This window comes from Suricata suricatta, chromosome 7 (genome assembly GCF_006229205.1).
Source record: "Suricata suricatta isolate VVHF042 chromosome 7, meerkat_22Aug2017_6uvM2_HiC, whole genome shotgun sequence".
In the NCBI taxonomy this organism is placed as follows: domain Eukaryota; kingdom Metazoa; phylum Chordata; class Mammalia; order Carnivora; family Herpestidae; genus Suricata; species Suricata suricatta.
The window spans coordinates 110,267,617-110,293,939 of NC_043706.1; the positions used below are offsets into that span (position 1 = coordinate 110,267,617).

General features: G+C 35.0%; 1 protein-coding gene across 2 annotated transcripts in view; it reads right to left on the reverse strand.

The window, feature by feature from the left end:
* Positions 1–26,323, reverse strand: part of THEMIS (thymocyte selection associated) — a 172,808-nt gene that overhangs the window by 122,044 nt on the left and 24,441 nt on the right. The window contains exon 2 of one of the 2 annotated variants that reach the window (XM_029945415.1): positions 10,302–10,460. The exons of the other annotated variant lie outside the window; for it this stretch is intronic. Within the exon in view, the coding sequence (XP_029801275.1) occupies positions 10,302–10,460 (159 nt within the window). The remainder of the gene's footprint in view (positions 1–10,301; positions 10,461–26,323) is intronic. 2 annotated transcript variants of the gene reach the window in all.

Below are 26,323 nucleotides of genomic sequence, written 5' to 3' on the forward strand. Positions count from 1 at the left end.
TATTATTTACAATAGCCAAGATATGGAAGCAACTTAACAATTAATCAACAGATAACGGATAAAGCAGATGTGTGTGTGCGTGTGTGTGTGTGTGCGTGTGTGTGTGTGTAATATCATGTGGCCATAAAACAGATGAAATTGTACCATTTGCACATGTGTGGACCTAGAGGATATTATGCTAAGTGAATAATTCAGGTTGAGAAAGACAGACATTATATGATGTCACTCATATGTGTACTCTAAAAAAACAAACAAAAAGCAGAATCAGAACTATAAATACAGAGAACAAACTTTGCCAGTGGGGAGGAGAGTGGAGAGAAGGGTAAAATGGGTGAAGGGGGGTGGGAGACACAGGCTTCCAGATATGGAATGAATAAGCCACAGGAGTAAAAGTCACAGCATAAGAATATAATCAATGATACTGTAATAGTGTTGCATGGCAACAAATGGTACCTATACTTGTGAGCATTAGCATACTGCATGAAATTGTGGAGTCACTACATTGAACACACAGAAGGGATATAACATTGTGTGCTAACTACACTTAAATAAATAAGAAATTAAGACATCATCAGATAACAAAAACTGAGAGAATTTATTACTATCAAACCCGCCACACAAGAAACCTTAAAGGGAATCCTTCAGGTTGGAGGACATGAGACAATAAATTTATACTGTGTCAAGAAATAAAAAGTACTAGTAAAAGTAGCTATCAAGATAAACAGAAAATAAAGGTCAAGTGTATTTTATTTTTAAATATTTTTCCTATCTAATTTAAAAGGCAATTGCATAAAGAATAATCATAAATCTATGTTAATGGGCACATAATGTATAAACACGTAATTTTTATGATAATAGCAATGGAAAAGATAGGGTAAGGAATAGAACTACAAAGGAGTCAAGTTGTACATATAACTATTATTAAATTAGTTAATCCAAACTAGATTGTTATAAATTAAGACATTAATTATAATCCCTAGGCAACCACTAAAAAATAACTAAAAATATGTGGGGAAAAAAAGCACTGGGCTGCTGGTTTCTGGCCTGGCATATAAAAGGTTGGAAGCTGTCACTCTGCCCAGCAAAAAGTAAAAAGCCAAACAAACTGGAAAATCAGCAACTATTCTTGGGTCCATTAGAGAAGTGAGGTCAGAGGATAAACCAATGCTTCAAAAATTGCAGAGACAGATGGGCAAGTACAGAGAACCAGAACTTAACCAGAGAAGAAACCTGTATAGGAACCAATACGAGCCTAGAAAAATATGAACTATAATTGCTAAAAGCTCCGAATGGACAAGTCTGAGAGAAAAAAATCCTAGGGTCCCAATCATTGGGGAGCTCTCATAATTTTGTAAGTTCTACTTCTAGGAAAGTGACCTGGATTTCACAGTAAATATCAGAGAAAAATCTCCTCATACATCTGTCAGGGGGAGAGAAAACACACACACACACACACACACACACACGTTTCAAAATTGGTCAGAACATTGTGTTCTTCTTAATAAGGCTTGCCCTTAAGAGACGCTATTAGTGTTTTATTAGGACTAAGTGACTTGGGGGAAGGAAAATTTACAACTAACACCCACTCTAGCCTTCCACTCAGAGAACATATGCAACTAATACCTACTCTACTCTTTCCCTTTGAGGGAATGGAAATACCCAGATGTAGACTATTCTAGTCTTCCACTGTGAGAAGGGCAGTTTCTCTTACAGTGTCTTTCTACCAGTATGTAATGTCAAGAAAAAATTACAAAGCATTCTAAAAGCCAAAAAAGACAATTGAAGAGACAGAGCAAGCTTCAGAATCAGACTCAGATGTTGGAATAATCAGACCAGGAATTTAAAACAATTATGATTAATATGATAGGGCCTGAATGGATAAGGTAGAAAAGGTGGGCAACGTAAATAGAAATAGAGACACCCAAGAAAGAACCAAAAATAAATGCTAAAGTTCAAAATCACTATAATAGAAATAAAGAATGTCTTTGATGGGCTCATTAGGAGACTGGACATAGCTGAAGAAAGAATCTCTGAGCTTGAGAATATATCAATACAAACTTCCAAAATATAAAAACAAAGAGAAAACCAAAACACAGAACGAATATCTAAGTATTACGGAACAACAAAAGATGTAACATCTGTATGATGGGAATACCAGAAGGAAAAGAAAGAGAAATAAGAATGGAAGAAATATTTGTAGCAATGCCTGAGAATTTCACCAAATTAATGACAGATGACAAGTCACAGATCCAGGAGCTTGGAGAAAACTCACCTGGATAAATGAAAACAAGGAAACAAACAAACAAAAAAACCCCAACTACATAAGAATATCATATTTAAATTGCAGAAAATCAAATATGAAGACATCATGAAAGAAGCCCAAGGAATAAAACCCCTTACATACAGATGAACAAAGAATTACATCCAACTACTCTGAAACCATGCGAGCAAGAGAGTAGAGTGAAATATTTAAAGCATTAGAGAAAAAAAATCAACCTAAAAATCCATATCCTGACAAATTCTCCTTCATATGTGAAGGAGAATTAAGGGCTTTCTCAGTCAAACAACAACTAGAAATCTGTTGCCAGTAGACCTGGTTTGCAAGAAATGTAAAAAGTTCTTCAGAGAAAAGAAATATTATACAGGTCAGAAACTTGGATCTACATAAAGAAAAGAAGAACACCAGAGAAAAAAATAAGGGTAAAATAAAAACTTTCATTTTCTCATTATTAATTGATCTAACAGATAAAAGTTCATAATAATAATATCAACAATGTATTTAATTATGTATGCTTAGGTATAGGTATATGCTTATGTATGCTTATGTATAAGGGAAATGAATCACAGCAATGATACAAGGGACAAGAGGAATGAATTAGGAATATTTTGTTATGATAAGGTATTTACACTAATGTGAAGGAATATGGTATTATTTGAAACTAGACTTGGATTAGTTGTAAATTTATATTGCAAATCATATGGCAAACACTCACAAAAGTTTTTTTAAGTATAATGAGTATAATGGACATGGTAAGAAAGAAAGGAAAGTGTAATCATACAAAATGCTCAATTAAGCCACAAAAGGCAGAGAATGTATGGAAGACAAAAATAGGGGAAAGAAAGAACAAAGGCAGTGAAAACAGTAACAAATATTGTAGACATTAATGCAACTACAGTCGATCCTTGAACAACATGGGTTTGAACTGTGCAGGTCCATTTATACACAGATTTTTTTAAGTACAGAACTAAACTATATTTTATTTTCCTTGTGATTTTCTTAGCAACAATTTATTTTGTCTAGCTTACTTTATTGTAAGAATGCAGTATATAATACATATAACCTACAAAATATGTGTTAATAAACTGTCTATGTTATTAGTAAGCATTCCAGCCAACTGTAGGGTATCAGTAGTTAAGTTTTAGGGGATTCAAAAGCTATACACAGATTCTCAACTGTGTGGGGGAACTGTTGGTCTTAACCTCTACATGTTCAAGGGTCATCTGGATAGCAATAATCACTTTAAAAGTCAATAGTCTACATACATCAACTAAGATATAGAGATTATCAGAGTCAATCAAATGATAAGATCCAACTATTTTCTATAAGAAAATAAAAGTTACAGGAAAAATCAATTAAGATGGAAAAGAAGAAATCAATAGGAAAAACTCAACAAAAATAAAAGCTTTTCATTAGGAAATGTCAATAAAATAGATAAGCCTCTAGCCAGGTTAAAAAAAGAAAGAAAGAAAGCAAAGATACAAATTACTAAAGTCAGAAATAAAAGAGAAGACATCATGGACATTAAAAAGATAATAAAATAATATGAACAGCATCTCTATGCCCCAAATTTGATAACCTATATGAAATGGACCAATTCCTTGAAAGACACAATCTGCCAAAACTCACACAAGAAGAAATAGGCAATTTGAATGGCCTATGCTTATTAATGAAATTGAATCCAAAGTTAATCACCTACCCAAACAGAAAACACCAGGAGTAGGTAGGTTCAATGGTGAATTCTACCAAACATTTAAAGAAAGAAGTCATACCAATTCTTCACAACATCTTTCAGAAGACAGAAGTAAAGGGAATACTACCTAACTCATTCTTTGAGACCAGCATTACTCTGGGTATTAAAACTGGGTAAAGATATAAGAAAAAATTACAGATCAATATTTCTCATAAATATAGATGCAACATCTTCAACAAAATATTAGAAAATCAAACCCAACAATTTATAAAAAGAATTATACACCACAATCAAGTGGGATTTATCCCTTTATGCAAGGATAATTCAACAACTGAGAGACAATTAATGTAACCCCTCACATTATTAGGCTAAGAAGAATATCATATGACCATTATCAATAGATGCCAAAAGAAATTGACAAAAGCCAACATCCATTCAATACAGAAGGAAAAACAAACAAAAAAACTCTTAGTAAATTATAAATGGAGCAAAACTCCCTCAGCTCAATAAAGAAAAAAATCAATCGCTTTCTTATATACTAGCAATGAACAAGTGGATTTTAAAATAAATACAGCCCTGGGCAGCTCAGCTCAGTTGGTTAAGTGTCTGTGTTTTGACTTCACCTCCGGTCATGATCTCACAGTTCCTGAGTTTGAGCCCTGTGTCTGTGCTGTCAGCACAGAGCTTGCTTGGGATTCTCTGTCTCCTTCTTTCTCTCTGCCCCTCCCCTGCTAATTCCCTCCCTCCCTCCCTCCCTCTCTCTCTCTCTCTCTCTCTCTCTCTCCCTCCCTCCCTCCCTTCCTTCCTCCCTATCCCTTTCTCTCTTTCAAAAATAAATACTAAAAAGTGAATATAAAATAAAATTAAATAAATAAAATAAAATAAAATAAATACACTGAAACAATGCTTGACAAAGAAGGAGTAAAAACAGTACAATGGAGCAAAGAAAGGTTTTTCATTAAATTATGCTGAAACAACTGGACATCCAAGTGAAAAAAAAATGAATCTAGACCCAATCACAAAAAATAATTCAATGTGGATCATAAACCTAAATGTAAAATGCAAATCTATAAAACTTAGAGGAAACCGGGCCACCTGGGTAGCTCAATCAGTTAAGAATTTGACTCTTGATCTTAGCTCTGGTCATGATCTCATGGTTCATGGGTTTGAGCCCAGCATCAGGCTCTGCACTGACAGTGTGGAGCCTGCTTGGGATTCTCTCCCTCTCACCGTCTGTCTGCCCCTCCCTTGCTCTCTCTCTCTCTCTCTCTCTCTCTCTCTCTCTCTCTCTTAAAATAAATAAATAAACTTTTAAAAAATTTAAAAAACACAAAAGTTTGAGAAAAGCTAGGTGACCTTGAGTTTGATGATGACTTTCTAGTTATGACACCAAAGACAATCTAGCAAAGAAATAATTAATAAGCTAGGCTCCTGGTTTTTTTTAATTTCTTCTCTGTAATTGATGCTGCCAAAAGAATGAGAAGACAAGCCACAAAATGGAAGAAAAATATCTTTAAAAAGTCTTTTATCAAAAATATACAAAGAACTCTTAAAACAATAAAGAAACAAAAAACTTGATCAAAAAAAGTGGGCAAAACTCTGAACAGACATTTCACCCAAAAAATATATACGGATAGCAAATAAGCATATGAAAAGATGCTCAACATCATATGTCATTAAGGAATTGAGAATTAAAACAACGATGAGATACCCAAAATTTAAAACACTGACCACACAAAATACTGATGAGGCTGTGCAACACCAGAAATTCCCATTCACTGCTGGTGGAAACGCAAGATGGTACAGCCATTTTGAAAGACAGTTGGCAGGGCTTTTTTTAACTAAATATATTCTTACCATATGGTCCAGCAATTATGTTCCTTGGTACTTAACCAAACGAGCTGAAAACTTATATTCATGCAGTCACCTCCACATGAATGTTTATAGCAGCTTTATTTATAATTGCCAAAACTAAAAACAACAACGTTTTTCTTCAGTAGGTAAATTTCTAAATAATTGTGACACATCTAAACAATGAAATATTCAGCGTTAAAAAGAAATGAGCTATCATACCATAAAAAGGCTTTATGGTATTTTGATATTGGGGAAGCTGTGCATATTTGGAGGCATCTATCATATGGAAAGTCTCTGCACCTTCTGCTCAGTTTTGCTATGAACCTAAGACTCCTCTAAAACTCTTAAAATGGAGTTTTAATTTTTAAAAAAAGGTGAGGAGATAAAATGATACAATAGAGGGATGCTTGTTTGGCTCAATCGCTAGCGTGTGTGACTCTTCTTTTGGGGTTGTGAGTTCAAGCCCCACACTGAGTGTAGAAGTTACTTTAAAAAATAACATCTTTTTAAAAAGGTACATAAGAAAACATCTATTTAACAAAAACACAAAAAGCCTGAGACATATGGAAAACGAACAGCAAAATGGTAGATGTAAATCCTACTTTATCAATAATTACATTAAGTATAAATAGATCAAACATTTCAATTAAAAGGCAGAGATTGGCAGAACAGATTAAAAACATCATCTGTTTGCTGCCCATAAGAAACGTACTTTAAATTCAGAGACACAAATAGTCTAAAGGTAAAAGAATAATACAGATCATGCAAATAGTAACCAAAAGAGAACTGTAGTAACAACATTATTATCAGACAAAACAAACTTTGGAACAAAAATTTTACTAGAGACAAAGGATAGTATATAACAATAAAAGTGTCACTTCATCAAGAAGAGTAACAATTATAAGCACATATATACCTAACATCATAGCCCCAGAATACATGAAGTAAAAGTTGACAGTACTAGTTGGAAACTTCAGTAATAGGTGGAACTTTCAATAATAGAAAGATCTGGGCAGAAGATTCTTAAGGGAATAAAAGACTTGAACAGCACTACAAACCAACAGGCATCTATAGAGCACTCCATCAAACAATAACAAAATACTCCTTCTTCTCAAGTGCACATGCAACATTCTACAGAATAAGGCCATGTGTTAAGCCATAAAACAAGCCTCAAAAAATTTAAGAGTATTGAAACCACAGAGAGGATGACTTCATACCACAACAATAGAATGAATACAATTAGAAACCAATAACAAAAGGAAATTTAGAAAATTGACAAATAAGAAAGGATGTTTAAAATATATATTAAAATACTATTTGAGTTTAATTTCTGAGAGTTTAAATTGAGTTTTAAATAGAGTATAAATAAAGAGATGCTTCTATTGAAATTAATTTTAAAAATATTAGTGGCCTTAATTTCTTTTTCTCCCTAGTGCTGATGTATCAAAAATACTTCCATATCTGTGATCTCTTTCATCATCACCTAGGAGTCCTCTTTAAAAGAAAGTATATCATCACCAATCACTTCACCCCTTCATTTCCGTCCTGATGGTTACATTAAAACTAGTTTTTTAGGGGTGTCTGGGTGGCTCAGTTTGTTAAGCATTCGACTTCGGCTCAGGTCATGATCTCACCATTCGTGGGTTTGAGCCCCACGTTGGCAACTCAAACAGCTGACAGCTCAGAGACTTGAGCCTGTTTCAGATTTTGTGTCTCCCTCTCTCTCTCTGTCCCTCCCCCATTCATGCTCTATCTCGGTCTCAAAAATAAACAAACAAACAAACAAAAAAAGAAAGCAAAACTAGTTTTTTAGGTAAGCTTTTTTTAGAAACTTAAAAAAATTGTTAATGTTTATTTTAATTTTGAGGGGGGTTCAGAGAGAGAGGGAGACATAGAATCTGAAGCAGCCTTCAGGCTTTGAGCTGTCAGCACATGAGCCCAATGTGGGGTTCAAACCCATGAACCTGAGCTGAAGTCTGATGCTAACCTGACTCAGCTACCCGTGAGCTCCTGTAGATAATTTTTTTAGTTGCCAAGCCTGTCATGTAAATTGAAAACTCAAAAGATATTCTAAATAGTCACTCCCCAAATTAAACTGTTAACCAAAAAGTAAGTGATTTTCTGAGAAATCAGCTCTGCAGATATTGGATTTGCCAGTCTCTATAATCATACGAGCTAATTGCCTATAATAAATATTACATTTATATATAACAAATAGTAATATATGAAATATATATATCCCAAAAAATTTAGGTGTTTTCATTACTCTAATACGAAACATTCTTTCTATTAGATTTTAGTCATTATAACTTATTAAATATTTATTACATACATCTTTTCCTAAACACTGTGGGGATTATAGCAATAAAGAGATTCAGGTTCTGTTGTCAGCAATGTTGTAATCTATTAAGCAGTTGGTTCTCATAAGACAAGCACACAAATAATTTCAATTACATTCAAAATGTGATAATGCAATGATTAAGGCATGAAAGAGTATTGTGATTCAAAAAGGGAACTGTTACATCCAATTAAAATACTTAGGAAAACATCCTATAAAGCCATGGTCTGCCACCTCGACTGCTCATTATTATCACCCTGGTAGCTTTAGGAAACTCTGGTAACCAGACTTCTCTACAGACTAAATAAATCAGAATATCTCAGGCAAGTGACCTGACCATCAGGATATTTTAAACCTCCTAGGTGGTTGCAATGTGCAGCCAAGTTAGAGAACCATTGCTATAAGGAATAGGGGTAGGAAGGAGTAAATAAAATTGAACAAAGGGTAAGATTTTAGTTGGAAGGAAGGAGATACTGGAGAACGTGGAAGAATCTTCTCCTCATATGGCTAATTATTTTCATTCTTCAAACCAGAGTTCAAGTATAACATTCTTTCAAAAGCTTTGAAAAATTTCACTGATGATGATGATGATGATAATAATAATAAAAATAATAATAATAATGGTAGTAAAAACTGACACATTTTCATAGTCCTTGCTATATGACCAGTATCATTATAAGCACTTTAAGTGTATTTCAGTGTATCTTCCCCCAAACACTAGGAGATAGATAGTACTATTATTCCCATTTTTCATGAGAGGAGGGTAAATAAGTTGGCAAGGTTATACAGCTAACAAGTGGCAGAACTGGAATTCAGAAAAAATGACATCAAAATCCATGTTGAAACATGGCCAACAGGAGTTAGAGGTTCCTCATCAAGACTCTCATGGAATTCATGCATATATCAATCACACCCTATTGTAAATGTTTACTAGATTTTTTTCCTCAGCTAATCACTTACTCATTCATTCATCCATTCAATAAACAACTACTGGAATGTGCCTGGTACTAGATATACAAAGTCATATATGTGATACTTTCTCTGTCCAGAAGTTTTAGTCTAGAGGAGAGGTCAGCAAACTACAGTTCACAGACCAAATTCTGCTGGCCACCTGTTTTTATAAAGACATGTTTTATTGAACCACAGCATGTCTATTGGTTTATGTATCACCTATAACTCTTTCATGTTACAGCATCAGAGTGGAATGGTTGTGACAAAGACCATCTGGTGGCAAAGTCTAAAATATTTACTATCTGTTATTTTTTATAAAAAAACTTTTGCCAATCCTGGGTCTAGAGAATAAGGCAAATAAGAAAATCATCAATGGGAGCACCTGGGTGGCTTAGCTGGTTGAGTATCTGACTCTTGATTTTGGCTCAGGTCATGACACCAGGGTTGTAGGATTGAGCTCCTAGTCAAGCTCCATGCTGAATGTGGAGCTTGCTTAAGATTCTCTCTACCCCCCTCCCCCGTCCCTCTCTCTTTATTTCTTTAAAATAATTTTAAAAATTTAAGAAAATCATCAATGACTATCCAATACGGCACATGTGATTAGTGACCAAGGTATTATGGGAATATAAAATATATCTAGAGTAGGTTATATATAGTGGAATATTATTCATTATTATGAATATTGAACATGGACTAATATATGGATGAATATTTTCAGCCCTAAAAAAGGATGAAATCTTATTATTTGCAACAACATGGATGGATCTAGAGAGTATAATGCTAAGTGAAATAAGTAAAAGACCAATACCATAGGACTTCACTCATATGTGGAATTTCAAAAACAAAACAAATGAAACAAAGAAAAAATACACAAATAAAAAAAGATTCTTAACTAAAGAGAATCAATGATGGTTATCATAGGGGAGGTGGGTGGGAGATGGGTGAAACAGAAGAGGATTAAGAGTAGACTTATCACGATGAGCACTGAGTAATGTGTATAACTGCTGAATCACTATATTGTGCACCTGAAAGTCATATAACAGTGTATGTAAAAAGAAAATTCTAATTTTTTCACCCACTTCTCTAGAATGAAGAAAGCTACCACTTTGTATAGTTTTCAATTGTATAGATTTATATATCTATTAACAATAGTTTCACAAATGTGCAATGGTGGTAATTTACTGTACCTGGAAAATTCATAGGCAGCTCAAATGGTTGTGGATGTTCAGAGCCCCCAGTGGGCTCACAAATTTCAGCTATGATCTTCTTAATTTTGAGACCAATAATTTTAATTACTTCTTCTGTTGACAAAGAGCATTCATTTCCAAACATTTCATAAATGGAACCTAAGAAAAAGGAAGAGTTGAAACAACTTAAAAAAAAAAAAGAACTAAATAAGGAAGACAAAGTAGGAGTCTAAAGCCTCATATAAAATGTTTTTATTCAGTTCCTCTCCTAGTTACCTACTAAACAGGAATTTAATCAAGCTTGGCAAAATGTACAGCATGTACTAAGAAAAATATTAGATTTTTGCTTCATGCACTGGGCAAAGTATAAACAACCTTATTTTTGTTATTATTGTAAATTAGATTTATGGTTTCCTCAGCACCTTTAGCACATCATTGCAAGGTCAAACTACAAATATGTCTTCTCTTGCAGGGATTTATGATCTATTTTTGCTGGGTCACAGAATCAGGTTCCTATGAGTCAACAATGATCTAAATATGTATTGCAAACAAGGTTGTATTACAATCCAAGATCCAAGATCAAAGAAGGTCTGCACACCAAGGCCTTATATTAAGAGCATCCTATCTATTTATTAAACCTGTTTCTCTTCATCATTGTGAATATAAGAATTTTTGTCCATTTTATCTCTTGATTTTTGACAAGTTGGAAACATCTCTTAATATCTTTATGGCAACAGGGGGCAGACCAGCCCAGATAAACTGAAGAGCTTCATTTTATTTCAAAATTTCAGTCTCTTTCCTAACAAACCTTTTATCATAGATAGTAAGTTAAGCTTTTCATCCATTTATTTTCCTTTTATATCTCCTGATGGAAGGAGAGTGAGCAGTGAAATAACCAGAACATGAACAACAGGAAATAGGAGAGGCAAAAATTCTGGGTAGTTTATCCCAAGTAAAAAGGGAACAACTCAAAAACTACATCTCTCAGGTATTATTACTTAACACCTAAACAGTAAATGAAAGGCTGAGGTAAAAAAAAAAAAAAAAAAAAGAAAGAAAAATTACAGAACTGTGGGGATTCAAACATCAATTTTTCCCTGCCTCCAATATGATTTATATCCTCTTTACCACACTAAAATGTGAACAATATGAGTACAAGTTTTCAGGTTGGTTTGTTTGCCTTCAGAATTCTTCTTTATAGAACCTCCTCCTCACAGAATCATACCTGACATATTGCAGGCACTGAAAACATTCTTATGGCATCGATGGTTATCCTAAAATTTATTGTGAGTGGCATCCAATCTAGCATTAAACAACTCTGCGATTGTATCAGAGTGTCAACAGGGAGCAGGGGGCACACTCAAATTAGAATAATTTAAAGAGATTTTAACAAAGGGGCAATTTACACAGCGGCACAGACAGTTCTGGGCAACACAGGAAAATAAATATCCTGACCTTACTCTTCTCCCTCCATTTGATCCTCTGCCAGCGTACCCTTCTCTGGCCAAAGTCAGCCAGAAGCCAGAGAACAAGGGACCTGCTCATGCTGCCACAGAAGTCAGCTTCCAAGGTAGAGAGTGGAAATAAAGGTCCAGCACACCATTCTTACTATCCAGTATTTAATGAGGGCTATTTTTGCAGATATGCTGGTACATCTGCTCCTCAATTCCTGAGTAGGTACTTTCATAACTCTCTCCTTTTCTCATACTATTCCCTTAACTATGTATGTGTTCACAACATTCATTAACTCCCATACATAGTGTTATCAGCTGTCTCAAATCTTCTGTGGAACAATTGGAATGAATAATAATAATAAAGTAACATAATACTAAATGTACAGTGACATTTTCCTCCAATGAACTCAAAACAGCTATTTTTTATAATCCTCATTTGGCACTTAATCATATACTAACACTTTACATCTTCAGTATTATCTCATTCTGTATTTGCCTTTTTATGACTTTAGTTTGTATTACGCAATTCAAACTTTATGAAAGAAAATTTTGCACTATCTTATTGCATAACTGCAGCCCATCCACCACCTTTCCTATTCATTCAGCAAACCTTAACGAAAACCTACTATGTTTCAGGTATTGTGATTGGTGGCAGGTATCAGAGATAAAATGCTTAACCACTTCCTCCAAAGAAGCCCTGTCCTGAAGCAAACAGACAAGCAGACGCCACAACTGTTATGAGAAAACCGTAACATAGAAAATACAGTGCATTGTGGGAGAATACTGAAGGCATTTAATTAAGCAATTACAAGGTAAAGAGATTAGAGAAGGATTACGAGAAGAGACAAGAGCTGAGCTGAGCTTTAAGGGAAGAAATACAAGATGTTGGGATAGGCAGAAGAGACAGTATTTGAAAAGGCATTGAGATGTGAAAGAGTTTGATACGTTTTGGAAATTTTAAGTAGTTTGTTACGTCTCAAATGTAAAGTAAAGAAGGGATAAGAAAGAAGACTAGAAAGGAAAAGGAAGTCTAGATCATGCAGCATCTTTATGAAATTACCAATAAGCAAAAAGGTCAAAGACTGATGCAACCTCAAAGTCAGAGAATCTAAATTTTCAGTTATCTGGGTCCAGGAACTGATATCAATTTGATGAGAGGTCCTATGTATCTAGGGGCTTGCTATCCAAAAGTGTGGTCTACCGTCTCACCTGGGAGCTTGTTAGATTCTTGGCCCGACCCCAGAACTGCTGAATCAGAACCTGCATCTTTAATAAGATCTCCAGATGACACATAAATACATTAACATTTGGAAATCTGTGATCTAGGCCACAGCTGTATAACTGAAAAAAAGTCTCTGTTCTGACAGTGTTCCAAATTAACCGGAGAGGGAAAGGCACGCCATACAGAAGTATTCAGTGACACTGAGCTGGAGGATGTTGTAAATGGGGACAGGGAAAAAGAAAGATTTTAAGTAGAGAAGTGACATGGTAAGATTTTTTTTGTCACATGAAATAGAACATTAGCCGAATCTGTTGGGCTTAATATTGATGCAGTTAGGGTCTAGTTATAGATGTAATGTATACCAGACTGCCTGACTTGAGATGCCATCTTTCTCTCAAAGGTTCCACTGGAATCCAAAATTAAAAGATGGATTTATGTGAGATTACATATCAATTCACAAGAACATAAGCTAGAGAATTCTAGGAGGAGGAAATTCTATGAGTACTAGTCAACACACAAAAACCTTTTGACTCTTTGGGTCTCTTTCCAAGAATCTCTCCTTTTGAAAGAAATAAAGGGTCACTTCTTTCAGTCATATAAGGAAAAGAACCTCATGTATATACTAATCTTTTATATTTACCTTTAATTATTTGTGACTTTCAATTTTCTCTAGCCAAGAATGCTGTTAATTCATTTTTAATAAAGTGGTCGCTGATGCACAACACAAAAAAGAAAAGTTATGTCCATGAAAGGTAGCAAGAACATACGGCAAATCACAAATCCCTGAAACTTGAAGGGTTTCTGTACTCTATTACCATCAACATAATATCTCCTACACTATATTTTTTCCTCAGTGAAAATATAAAATGGTTAATTTTTAAAATAGCCAACTTTCATAATCTCAGAATGAGCACATATAACATATGTAATTACCTATTAAAAATTTGCTGAGATACGCCTGAACTACGTGTTTATGTATAATACAGATGTAGATATTAAAATAGTTTTCATTTCATTTTAACCATGACATATATTTTGAATATGCAAATCTCAAATCTATTAAATCTTTATAGACTGATTCTTTCCAAGTCAGAGCATATGTATTCAGAATAATGCCAAACATCAGAGGAAGCTGGAACAAAGCAGCCTGTTTTCAGTGATCAAACATCGCCCCTGAAGGCTGTAATGAAAGAACCATGTGCCTTTGAAATCACCTTTTCTGTAATGCTACTTTGCTCAATAAAAACGACACATTAATATCCTTTTATGAGCTCATCCCTTACTTGACAATCCATATAAGCAATGCTATGATCACACTGGAACAGCCAAAACAATTGGTTCAATAGATTTTCTTCCATTTCACATACAAAGTTAAAAGCGTGTGGCAGTCAGTGAGAAGGAAACTTACATTGTTTAGAGGTATGTTTCCCTTTACTCAAGATGTACCAATTTCCTCCCTTCCCCAGTTCCTTCTCCTTCCTACCAGGTCACTCACTCACCCCTTTACCTCCTCATCAGCCTTTCAAAATTCAACAAAACCTAAAGATTCAGCTCATATTCATCATTTTCTTCAAAGTTTTTCTTGATTCCCACAAGTAGGTGAGAATTAATTCTCTCCTCTGTGCTCTAAGGCAGTTTGCCTGGGTCTCCATTATAACCCCTATGTCATTATTATCACAGCCCTTATGTGAATATTATCAAAGTCTGCTATTGGGACATTATCCTCTACCCACTGATATTATGTATGTTTTAGAATTTGTCATGAGTCCCTACAGAAACGATATCTTTTAACTATATTTATACCCATACTCACATAACACAGTTTTTGACACTTGGCAGATCCTTGGTAAATATTGAATTATATATAACTTAGCTTTACTGTAAAATGACAGTAAATTATTGTGAATATAGTAGAAAGCATGATCAACCAACATATCATTTGATATATTTAATATCAACTGTACAAGCATATGTGAGATTAGCAAGACAAGACATATTCTATAATATGAATCTCTTACTCATTGTTTCCCATTTTACCATTAAGTTTACCATCTTTATATTGCTGAACGTGAGGGTGGTGCTCATGAAGTAATCTGAGACAGGTGTAGAGTTAAGAAATTATATCTGCAAAGTTTGATTGATATTGTATGATGGTGTATGTAGAACCATGTCAGATTGGAATTGCCAGTGAAGATATGTTTTTGCTCCTCATAAACAGATGTGATTATTTTTTTCTTCGCTTAAGAATAGTGCAAATTACCAAGAAGAAGCATTCTCATGGAGGAAGCATGTAAGTATGAAATAATTTTATTAGCAGTGTCATCCCTAGACTTGGTGGTTGATAAGGCATTATTAGAGTGATAAGTCCAATTTTCTAAATGAATCTCTAGATAGTTTACCATAAGCATAAAGCTTGAAGTGGCCTATGGCTGTAACAGACATTTACATGGCCAGTCTTCCATAAAATGACCATCTCCATCCCCTATAAAGCAGAGACAAAGTTATTCCCACTTTATGAAGACTATGCCTAAAAATAGATAGATGAACATGGTATTGGAATGCAGTGTGGAAATAAGTAGACCTGAAATAATAAGCTTGCAGTTTTACTAGGGTTTGATTCTACCAGTTGACACTGGAAATACCACAGAGAGGTATATATATTTGAACATTGTTAGGGAATGATCTTGAAAGGTCATACAGACTCCCTTACCGTTGCCAAAATATCTATACAAAGAGGGCAAAGCTTTGGCATCAGGTAATAAGAAAAACGATGGCCACACTAAAAAAATTTAAAGTATAATCTCTCTCATCTCTATAAATATGGGTTTCTTCTTGTGAGGTGGATATTTAAGTGTTATCCAGGAAGTTCAAGCTTAATGACAGGAATATGATAGAAACTGTAGTGAATGTTGGTGAGTCTTTAGAAGTATAAACATGGAGCCAAACTACAGAAAGAGCCCAAGTGTTCATTGACTGATGAATGGATAAAGAAGATGTGGCATATATTAAAATGGAATATTACCCAGCCATCAAAAAGAATTAAATCATGCCATTTGCAACAGTGTGGATGGAGCTAAAGTGTATTATGCTAAGTGAAATAAGCCAGTCAGAAAATGACAAATATCATATGATTTAACTCATATGTGGAATTTAGGAAACAAAACAGATGAACAAATGGGAATGAAAAACAAAGAGACAGAGTGGGGAAAAAAAACATAAGAGGCTCTTAATGATATAGAACAAATTGAAGTTTGATGGAGGGAGGTGGGGGAGTGGGCTAAATGGGTGAAGGGTATTAAGGAGGGCACTTGTTATGATGAGCACTGGGTATTATACATAAGTGATGAACTACTAAATGCTATTCCGGAAACCAATATTGCAAAATAGGTTAATTAACTAGAACTTAAAAATTTCACTGATATCTAAAAGAGAAAGAGAGAGAGGGAGAGAGAGAGAGAGAGAGAGAGAGAAGTATAAAAATGGAAAGGCAATGGAAGCCACAATAGGTTGGAAAGGCTGAAGCCTGAGAGCCAATACAGCAGATTAAAATAGTAGTAAGGCCAGAAGCCAGAAAATGTTCACTTTTCAACCACTCTGTGTGATGTGTGTTGCAATTAAATAACTAAGTTTTAGTGATTGAAGAACAAAAATTCATAGATTTCTATGTTAGTTAAAAACTTGATGTTTGTTTCATGGCAGGATCAAATAGATTTAATAAATCTGTAATGAGAGTTTGCAAATTGGTATTATGATAGAAGCCATCATTGAGGCTCTTCATATTAACAATTATCAAAGCAAAGGATTTGGGATGTGTATATATGAAATGAATATCCATTCCTTCTACACATCAATGAAACATTTTCCTATATTGATGAAACAAATCAGTGGTTCTATATCTCCTGGCACTGTTACTGACCAAATATTCCCCAAGTTTCACTCAAGTTTTAACCCTCAAAATAATATCATAAATAGTATTATAATTTTTTACATGAACAACATTGCACTGGAAGTTGGTTTATTATCCTAGGAAGTACTTGGCTTCAAGAATATTTCACATACTTTAATATAATTGCCTATGTTTTATATCCTAAATATTAAATAAAGCTACTATAGACTTCTATAGCCATTTAAAATAATAAACCTGTTCTCTTCATCTCATTTAATGAATATAAATATACTGATTGAATTGATTATACATGGGCTCCAATGCACTGTAATGTGTTCACTCAATGCATAAAATTAAGCTCTACTGTATTATAAATTTTCCTTAAGTTCATTAGCATTGAACACTTCATTAAGTATTCTGCTTATGAAATATGGTTTACAAATTGAGAATAAAGGTTTAGAAACCTTCATAAGAATTTTGAAGCTATTTTGTGCCCACAGAATCAAATACCAAAAGATATGCTTATATTTTCTATGTCTTTAGTTTTTTAATTTTATTTTTATAATACTTCATTTATATTGCATCTTATTATAATATGTACCAGCCCATAATGGACTGGGAAACAAGAGAAAATGGTCCTTCACTAAGGCAGGTTGTCTCTAAACCATTAAGTACACATGTATGACCACAGTCAATGTAGGGAACCAGGACATGATCTCAGGAAGTTAGAAAGTTAGAGTGAAATCTGAACACACTGAAAAAAGGAAAGTTTTAAAGGAATACACAAAGTCCTAAATGGTATTATTAACTCATCTGTCTTAATGTCACCAGCAGGCTGAGTGCCCTGACTAAAAAACACAGGAATTTTAATCAACTTGACAGTAATAGTTTTAATTGAAAATTATTACATTGGCATTCTAATTTGTGCATTATACTCTTCTGATTGTATGAGGCAGTGCTTGAACCTAATTGACCCTGGATTCCTTGAGTTTTGGAACTACACAGCTAAGATCCAAAGTCATGAGCAGGTGAAGTCCCATAGGAGATAAATTCCATGAGTTCTATCTAACTAGAGTGCCAAGTATTCTGCATGACAGAGATGACAAATATCTAGACTATATTCTATCATTTTCCTCTCTCAGCACTAATCACCCATGGCATATTTCCAACTGAATCCCAACGAAGCCTAATAATCCTCTTCAACATGAAGTTCCAGGTGACCATCCATCAACTGAAGGTGGCATGCCAGGTGTGAAATATTTCCAGCCCAGTTCTGCACTATGACTTATCTTGTTTTAGGCCCCTTGGGGGATATTTATTTGTTTGTTTGTTTGTTTATATTTTTAAAGACTTTTAATTCTCAGATTGAGCTAATTTACTCCCAAAAGTTTAGTGATAAGAAATCCGGCAGAAGAATAAAGACTTCCTGAATCTATCATTTTTTTCCAGGGCAGCTGTCTGAATTGAGGCATAAAACACTTACCTTGATAACAATCACAACTTTATATAGATGGATGGCAGCCATAGGATGAGTTTCAATTTCATTTACATCTCTAAGCACAATGCTGTTAATTCTAATGATCTCTTGAATCATGGAGTTCCAGTGTCAAAAAGGAGCTTAAATACTATCTAATCCTACTGACATTATTACAATGACTAAGTCTCTACACAGTATCTCTACCAAGTAGTTGTCCAAACTATAGTTGAACACTTCTACTGATTGAATTCCAATGATTTCAAGGTAAACTACTCCATTTTTGAGCAATTCTCACTGTTAAAACCTCCACATTTTATTAAGTGCAATATGTGTTCCTATAGGATATACACAATAGAACTATTTTTAGCCATTAGAATCATACAGAAAACGACCATTTAATTCTTCTTGATGGCAGCCTTAAAATGTTTGAAGATAGCTGTCACAGTTATCCTTTCTAACAAATCAATCTGTCAGATAACTGCAGTATGTTCAGGGCCACTCCTCACAGCATAGGTTGCCCCATTATAAAACTACTTATAGTGTAACTTACATGGATGCAATTGGCATTCTCTGAGTTGGATAACGTGGTATCATGCTTCTCAAAAAGTATGCCTTTGAGTGTCTCAGGGAGGGTCAATAGGGCCTACTGAGGAGGTCTTTCTTCTTCTATTTTTGAAAGTTTATTTATTTTGACAGAGAGAGAAAGAGAGAAAATGTGCATGCACATGAGTTGGGGAGGGGCAGAGAAAAAGAGAAGAGTAGGCTCTGAACTCAGCACAGAGTTCAACATGGGGCTAGAAGTCATGAACTGAGAGATCATGACTTAAGCCTAAATCTAGTCAGGCACTTAACCAACTAAGCTACCTAGGCGCCCCGCAAAGAAAATTTCTTGCCATGAAACTAAAAATCTTTGTAAGAAGAATAAGGCAGCCATTTCACACTAGAAATATTTGGCTCTAGCAACCAGTGAATCAAACTAATTTTTATAGAAGAGAAAGTAAAAATGTCCTAAGGCTGAGTAGTAAATTTAAGAAAATAATACGTCATCAGTAACTGGATGCTTCCTCTGCATTTCTTCCACCACTAAAGCCAAGACATGAAGCTTATTTCCCAAGTTAAGGAGAGAGCTTTAGTCATTATTTAGTTCTGAGGTTCAAAGAATTTGTCAATACTTGGGGAGATAATAATCCTCAAAAAGTAGGTTTTATTAGAAAAGGAAAATGTCTTTTTCACAACTACCAAAATCTTTTTATGTGAATGTTAAGAATCTAGTAATGGAATATTATTATATAGTAGATTGTAGATGGGGGGACTCAGTGCATGACATAAGAGAATTGCCTGTCCACTTGCAAAACAATTACGCTTTTTTAAATTGCAAAGATTAAAAAAAAACCCAATATTCTATTTTTTACTTCCAAAATTTGTTCTTTGTGCCATAGAAAAAATTGATTTACAAGAGCTGTTTTTTATTGAGAGAAGTAAAAGCCAGGTTCTGAAGAGGAAGGTCATAGAATTTATACTCTGAAGTTAGTTTGTAAACAGAATAGAGGAGTCCCAGGCTATCTTTTGGGAGGCCAGCTGGGCAGGAGAGAGGTGAGTTTAATGGAGAGTCATCTTGAAGAAGATTAGTTGGGGAGAGGTACAGAGACTGCCATAGGTAGCCCTCCCAGAGTCTTCTGTGATCAACTCCAGGAACCTGTGCCTGGAGTCTGGGACAAGTGACCTTTCTAATAAACACTAAATTAACATGAAAAAATGAGCTTAGTTTCTCAGCTCCTCACTTCTGTCTTTCAAGGGCCTCCTTCAATAGCTGTCTGAATGTCCACCCTCAGGTTTGATGACTTACCAGAAGGACTCACAGAATTCAGAAGAGCTGTTATACTTACACTTATAGTTTATTATAAAGCAATGATACAGATCAGCAGAAGACAAGGTTCCAGTTGTCCTTTCCCACTAGAGTCACATGAACAAAATTTAATTCTACCAGCAATGGTGGATGACAACATAAATAAATTATTGTCAACCAGGGAAGTTCACTTGAGCTTTGGTGTCCAGGCATTATATTAGATGTCAGTTACATTGGCATGGAGTGTCCATATGACTGACCTTAATTACTCAGTGTTTACAACCCCCTCAGGGGTCAAACGAATACAGCATAGCCCAGAACCCCAGGCAAATAAGAACTGACACTTACCATAAGTCACATCATGAACATAAGCTATCTCAAGTGGCCCAAGTTCCAAAGTATCCACTCTTATCAGGCAGGATAGTCAGAAAGAGCCAGTCAAAGGCCAATCCATTCTTTAGACTGCAGAGTTTCAACATCCAAAGACTGCTGAGTTAACCCTTTACTATCCACCCTGTGTCAAGATTTTGTTGAAGCTTGTCAGAAGTTGTACAAAGACTTGTAAAGAGCCAAAGCAAGTAACAGCTGTCCTTTTAGTGGAGAGCCAAATATCATCTAGCAGACTTTTTAGAAACTCGAGGGTGTCATGCTAAGCGAAATAAGTCAGACGGAGAAGGACAGGTACCATATGTTTGCACTCATAGGTCTAACAGGAGAACAGGAGAAACCTAATGGAGGACCATGGGGAGGGGAAGGCGGAAAGAGAGTTGGGGAGAGAGAGGGACGCAAAACCTGAGATGCTATTGAATACTGAAAAGGAACTAAGGGTTGAAGGGGGAGGGAGAGGGAGAAGGGAGGTGGTGGTAGTGGAGGAGGGCACCTGTGGGGAAGAGCACTGAGTGTTATATTGAAACCAATTTGACAGTAAACTATTAAAAAAGAAAAAAAAGAAGCTGTCTGATTCTATAGAGATACGCAGCTTTGAATATCATTACACTGACTTACAGAAAATTGATAGAGATGTAAATGATACTTAACCACAGCAATGCAAATGATTATTTTCTATTGAAATAAAAATAGATTTTTCTATTATACATACAATTGACCTATGCCTGTACAAAAGATAACCCTAAACATTGCATATTCAAAGATGATAATCAGGCTTGGATACTGGAAGATTTATTTCAGCATTTCCGACTGTATTCTTGCATGCGTGTATGTGTGTGTTTGAAGTGGCTTAATATCTCCCTACTTCTCTGATTTAGTGAATTTAACAAAATCTTTCATGTGCTCATTTCATGTTTATATGGAAGTCATGTTTTTATCTTTGTGAAAAATTTTACTCTATCAGTCTTACATTAGTTGCACAGGGTCTGCATTCTCTTTTCAATATGTCTACTTGTTTGTAACAGAGAGTGGGATCCTTATCCCACTGATAAGGTGATAAGCAAAGTGTTCAGTGTCTGCATTTGGGTGGAAATGTAAAGTGTTGAAACTCACTACCCTTCCATTTGTAAAGTGTTGTATATGACTTTTACTGTAGGTTTCCTTTTCTGTTTTTTCTGTTTGTTCGTTTGCATGTTTTCCCTTCCCTGTTTTCTGATTTATTGAAGAATTTTTAAAAAATAATTGATAGGTAAAGAGAGAAGATTAAAGATATGTTGTCTTCAAAATATATTAAATGTACTCAAGTCTTATCATATGTAATATTAATTATAAGGTACTTATGCAAAATGTTGCTTGTTTTATTCAGTGAATAATTTTTAAAAATTTTTATTTTAATTTCAGTTAGTTAACCTACAGTGTTCTATTCGTTTCATGTGTACAATATAGTAGTTCAATACTTCCATACAGCACCCTACGCTCATCTTGACAAGTGCACTCCTTAATTTCCATCAACCTATTTGACCTTTCCCCCCACCCTTCTCCACTCTGCTAACCATCAGGTTGTTCTGTATAATTAAGAGTCTTATTTGTCTATTTTTTCCCTTTGCTTATTTATAAAAATTTTAAAATAAACAGTGATTAAAATCATTATGTAGTTATGTGACTTAATAATATAATTTATTTTTGCAGATATTTTTCTTATAAGCCTTTTTCCATTAAAACAAGTCTGCAACAGATAAAATTTCAATATCATTTTTTTAGAAATGATAAATGTTTTTTACTTTTATGTTTAAAAGAGATTGAGAAACTTTAAAATACAATAAAATTCTAAAGTTCATTCTAAATATTAAATCACCCTTTTTAAAGAGCTCACTGTCTTTATAATTATATAAAGTTTTGAAAACGGTGAAAGTTTCATTTCTAACTGTGCTGACAGGTATAATATTTAAAGAATTTCCAGTACTCAATCTTATAATCAGTAAAAATCATCTCCTGAGATCCTACACGCTTCAGAGCACAATACTGGAAACTAAAAATAAAAAAGTCAGCCAATCAGCCAAACATCAACAAAAGATTCTTTTTCTTTGGGAAGTTTACACTCTAGTTAACTGGAAATTGAAGGCACACACAAATGGTAAAGAATGAAAACAAGTAAACTAGTAGACACTTAGAATTGGCTAAGCCTACTTACGTTTTTTGATATTTAATAGAACTGATAGTAGCCAAGAACAAAGGGGGGGGAGTACTATCCCATAGAAAAAGAATTTGACTACTCCCTTCTGAAGATTGTTTCTTTGGGGCAGAAAAAAACATAAAGATCTCCTTCAGTTATATAAACCGTTACGGTTCTTGGAAAATCTCTAAGTCAACCACTGACTTGAATGCAGCTGTGCTTAGCCAAATGATTTCTTTGTAATATTAATTGATACGTTTGAGCCAAAACTCTTTCTCTACACTGAGAAACGAAATAATGAATGGTTGTGAACCCATCCCAAGAAGCTGAATTCAGCTGCTGAAACAAATTGCAAAACATTTGTTTAACAAACAAACAAATATCTATTTCTTTCTTAAGTAACAATTTAGTGGTAACTAGTCAGGGTTTATATGAAGTCTGTATTGGTTCCAGCTTTTTCCCAACCTCTCACTTCTTCGACATGAGACTTCGTGTTATGTTCGAAGATGCTGCTCCGGCTCCTACTATCATGTCTAAATTTCAACTAGTGACAGAAGATGAAAGAGATGGAGAAGAGGGGGAAACGTCTGTTTTAGTGGCATGCAAGAGAAATTTCACACATCCAATACTTTGACAACTCACGGGCCAAAACTTAATCAAGCGGCCCACGTAAGCCTCAGGCGAGCTGTGTAGTATGGTCTTTAGCTGGGTAGCTGTGTTAACAGCTGAAATCTTCGTTATTACAAAAGAGCAGACCTAGTCCGGAGGACAGTTAACAAACTTTCATCCAAAAGGTGATGGAAAGGTATGTGTATTTCATGATTTAAATTAAGCTGCACTATGTATGTAAATCTTACATTGTAGAGGTCGGGGAACATACATTTTTCTTTGAAATACCAAAGCCAAGAGGTCTCTTGTTGAGGTGGGACTGCAGGATGGAATTTCAGGGCTGATCTTTACCTCGGCCAAAGAGATACAATGATCAAGCCCACATCCCCAAAGGCACAAATGTATGCATAAAATTACTCTATCCATTCATTCCTAGGCATTTAACTAGGTAAAAACCGCAGATAAGAGTGCCACTCTAGAGTCAGGTTCAAAACCAGGACCTGGATTTCAGGCAATATCTTCAACTGTAAAATGGAGATAGTACCTCAGTTTCCTTATCTTTAAAATGAGAATATTAATATTAACATTACTTTAAATAGTTACTTTGAGGATCAAAGAAAATAATTTTAAATGCATATGGACCAGCACCTGGCATCTATTAAGGGATTAATAAATATTAGCCGTCGTGGATGTCATTATTATTATTGCATATGATGGTTAAGAGTGAATAAATTAGTATAATGTTATAGTACTGTAAGCTGGTGTGATTTTCTTGGTCAAATGATAGACAAGTGTGTTCTTATGGATGAGGGTGGGTTTTCCCTGAATAAAAAAAAAAGATATTTTCTTTGCAAATAATCCTAAGAAAGAAAAGGTTATGGAAGAGAAAACAGAAACTTGAGAATGGCAATGAACTTTATTTCCAACTTTTTCCGATGAAACTTGGTATGCCACAAGTGGGTTACCAGGGTGCCGATATACTGGACTCCTCACTCCGTAAGGTAACCAACTGAGGCAGTTCTGGGATAAGTGGCGGCTTTGGCTGGTACCCTCTGGCTGTAAGTTGCCTTGTCTATTTACACCATGTGCCAAACAGATATTTCTGTTATGTATACATATCTGACATAATTTAAAGAGTTGGGGGGAATGGTCTAGGAACACTCCTAGTGCAAAGATAAGTGCTTTCTTTCATGTGGAAGTTGGCTGAGAAGTAACTATTATACCAGGCAAGGTTATAGCTCTATAGCCATTCAGAAAGGCACCCTGAATGACACCTGGTGTGCTTATTAAATTATTATTTTTTTTCATTTTTTAATCTATTCAACAAATTAATTGAATGCATGCAATGTGCCAAAGCAAAGAACTATGTTCAATACTACTGATATAATGGTAAGCAAATGGCATGTGGGCTCAAACTTCATGAAAATTTTAATATGTTGGAATAAAAGATATTAATAAAAAATCATGCAAATATAGAATTCAAAATGATAATCACTATGAAATAAAATTAGATGATACTGGCAAAAGAGACTGGGCTCTTGGGCTCCGAGAATAGCACATCCATACTATATTTACATAATAAGTCATTCAACAAACATTTATTGAGTATCAGGCATACTAATATCAAGGTTACAGTGAAGTCTTATTAAAAACTTTCTCAGCTGAGACTTCTTCTTCTGGGAAGATGAATTTTACATAAATTTTCCTAACCTCATATATCCCAGTCTTGAAGGTGAAGAAGCTGGCAGCCTAGAAATGCCAATGGCTACAAACAAAAACAAAACCTCCAACAAATCCTGTTCTCTCTAGCTAAAGAATAAGGAAAGGAACAGTCTAGTAAGAAAACCTGTTAACATTACCACTTTACCACATAAAAGAATTTGGCTCTGTACCAGGAAAGGATGAGTGGAGACCTTAGAATCCTACCCTTGATGGGTGCAATTAGACACTCACCCACCCATTGCTGGGGTGGTGTCAAAAAAGGCAGAGTTGAGATGGGACGTGCATCTTTGCGAGCCAGTAATAAGCTGCCACCCCTGTCAGGGGAACCAGGTAGAACGAGTCTGGACTTTCACGCTCACCCAGGAATACTGAGGTGCCCTAACCCCTCCCACTGGGCTGATGTCAGATGTCCAGTGAAAAATTAAGACTTTCACCACTGTCCAATGTAACGTGGCAGCTCCTACCATAAGGCCATGTGAGTGGTAGTAATGAGGCTCCACCATCCCTCCCATCGAGAGTGGTGTCGGTGAAGCCCCAGTGAGGAGGCAGTGTTCCCACTCTGGCAAGCAATGAGGAGACTCCTTTCCCCTTCAAGTGTCAACAGAGGATAAAGGGGAAGCCTGAACTTATAACCCCACCTGGCAATAATGAAGCAGTACACACCATTCCCTGCTGGAGACACAAAAATCAGAAACCAAACACGAAAACTAAAAATATTATGGTAGACTTGAGCCTTAATATATCAATAGTAACATTAAATGTAAAGGGTCTAAATATATATATATAAAGATAGACATTGACAGAGTAAATTCAGAAACATGATCTGATTATATGCTATCTACGAGAGAGTCACTTCAAATATAATATAGGCAGGTTGAAGAAAATGGATGAACTATGCCAAGAAATATGAAAGATAGATAATGCAAAATGCTTATTAAAGGAAAGCAGAAGTTGCTGTATCAACAAAAGGTACGGTAAACCTCAAAGCAAAGAAAATTACGAGGGACAGTAAGACATTACGTAATGATAGACGTACTAGACAGATTATCGCTAAGGATAGAGAAGAACAACATCATCAAACAACAGGATCTAATAATCTACATTCATCTAACCTTATATCTAACAACAGCAAATAAATACTGTTTTCAAGTGTGCACCAGAATATATACCAAGATATCCTGTGCCATAAAACAAATCCCAACAAATTTAAAGAACGGAATCATAGTATTCTCTGACCACAATGAAT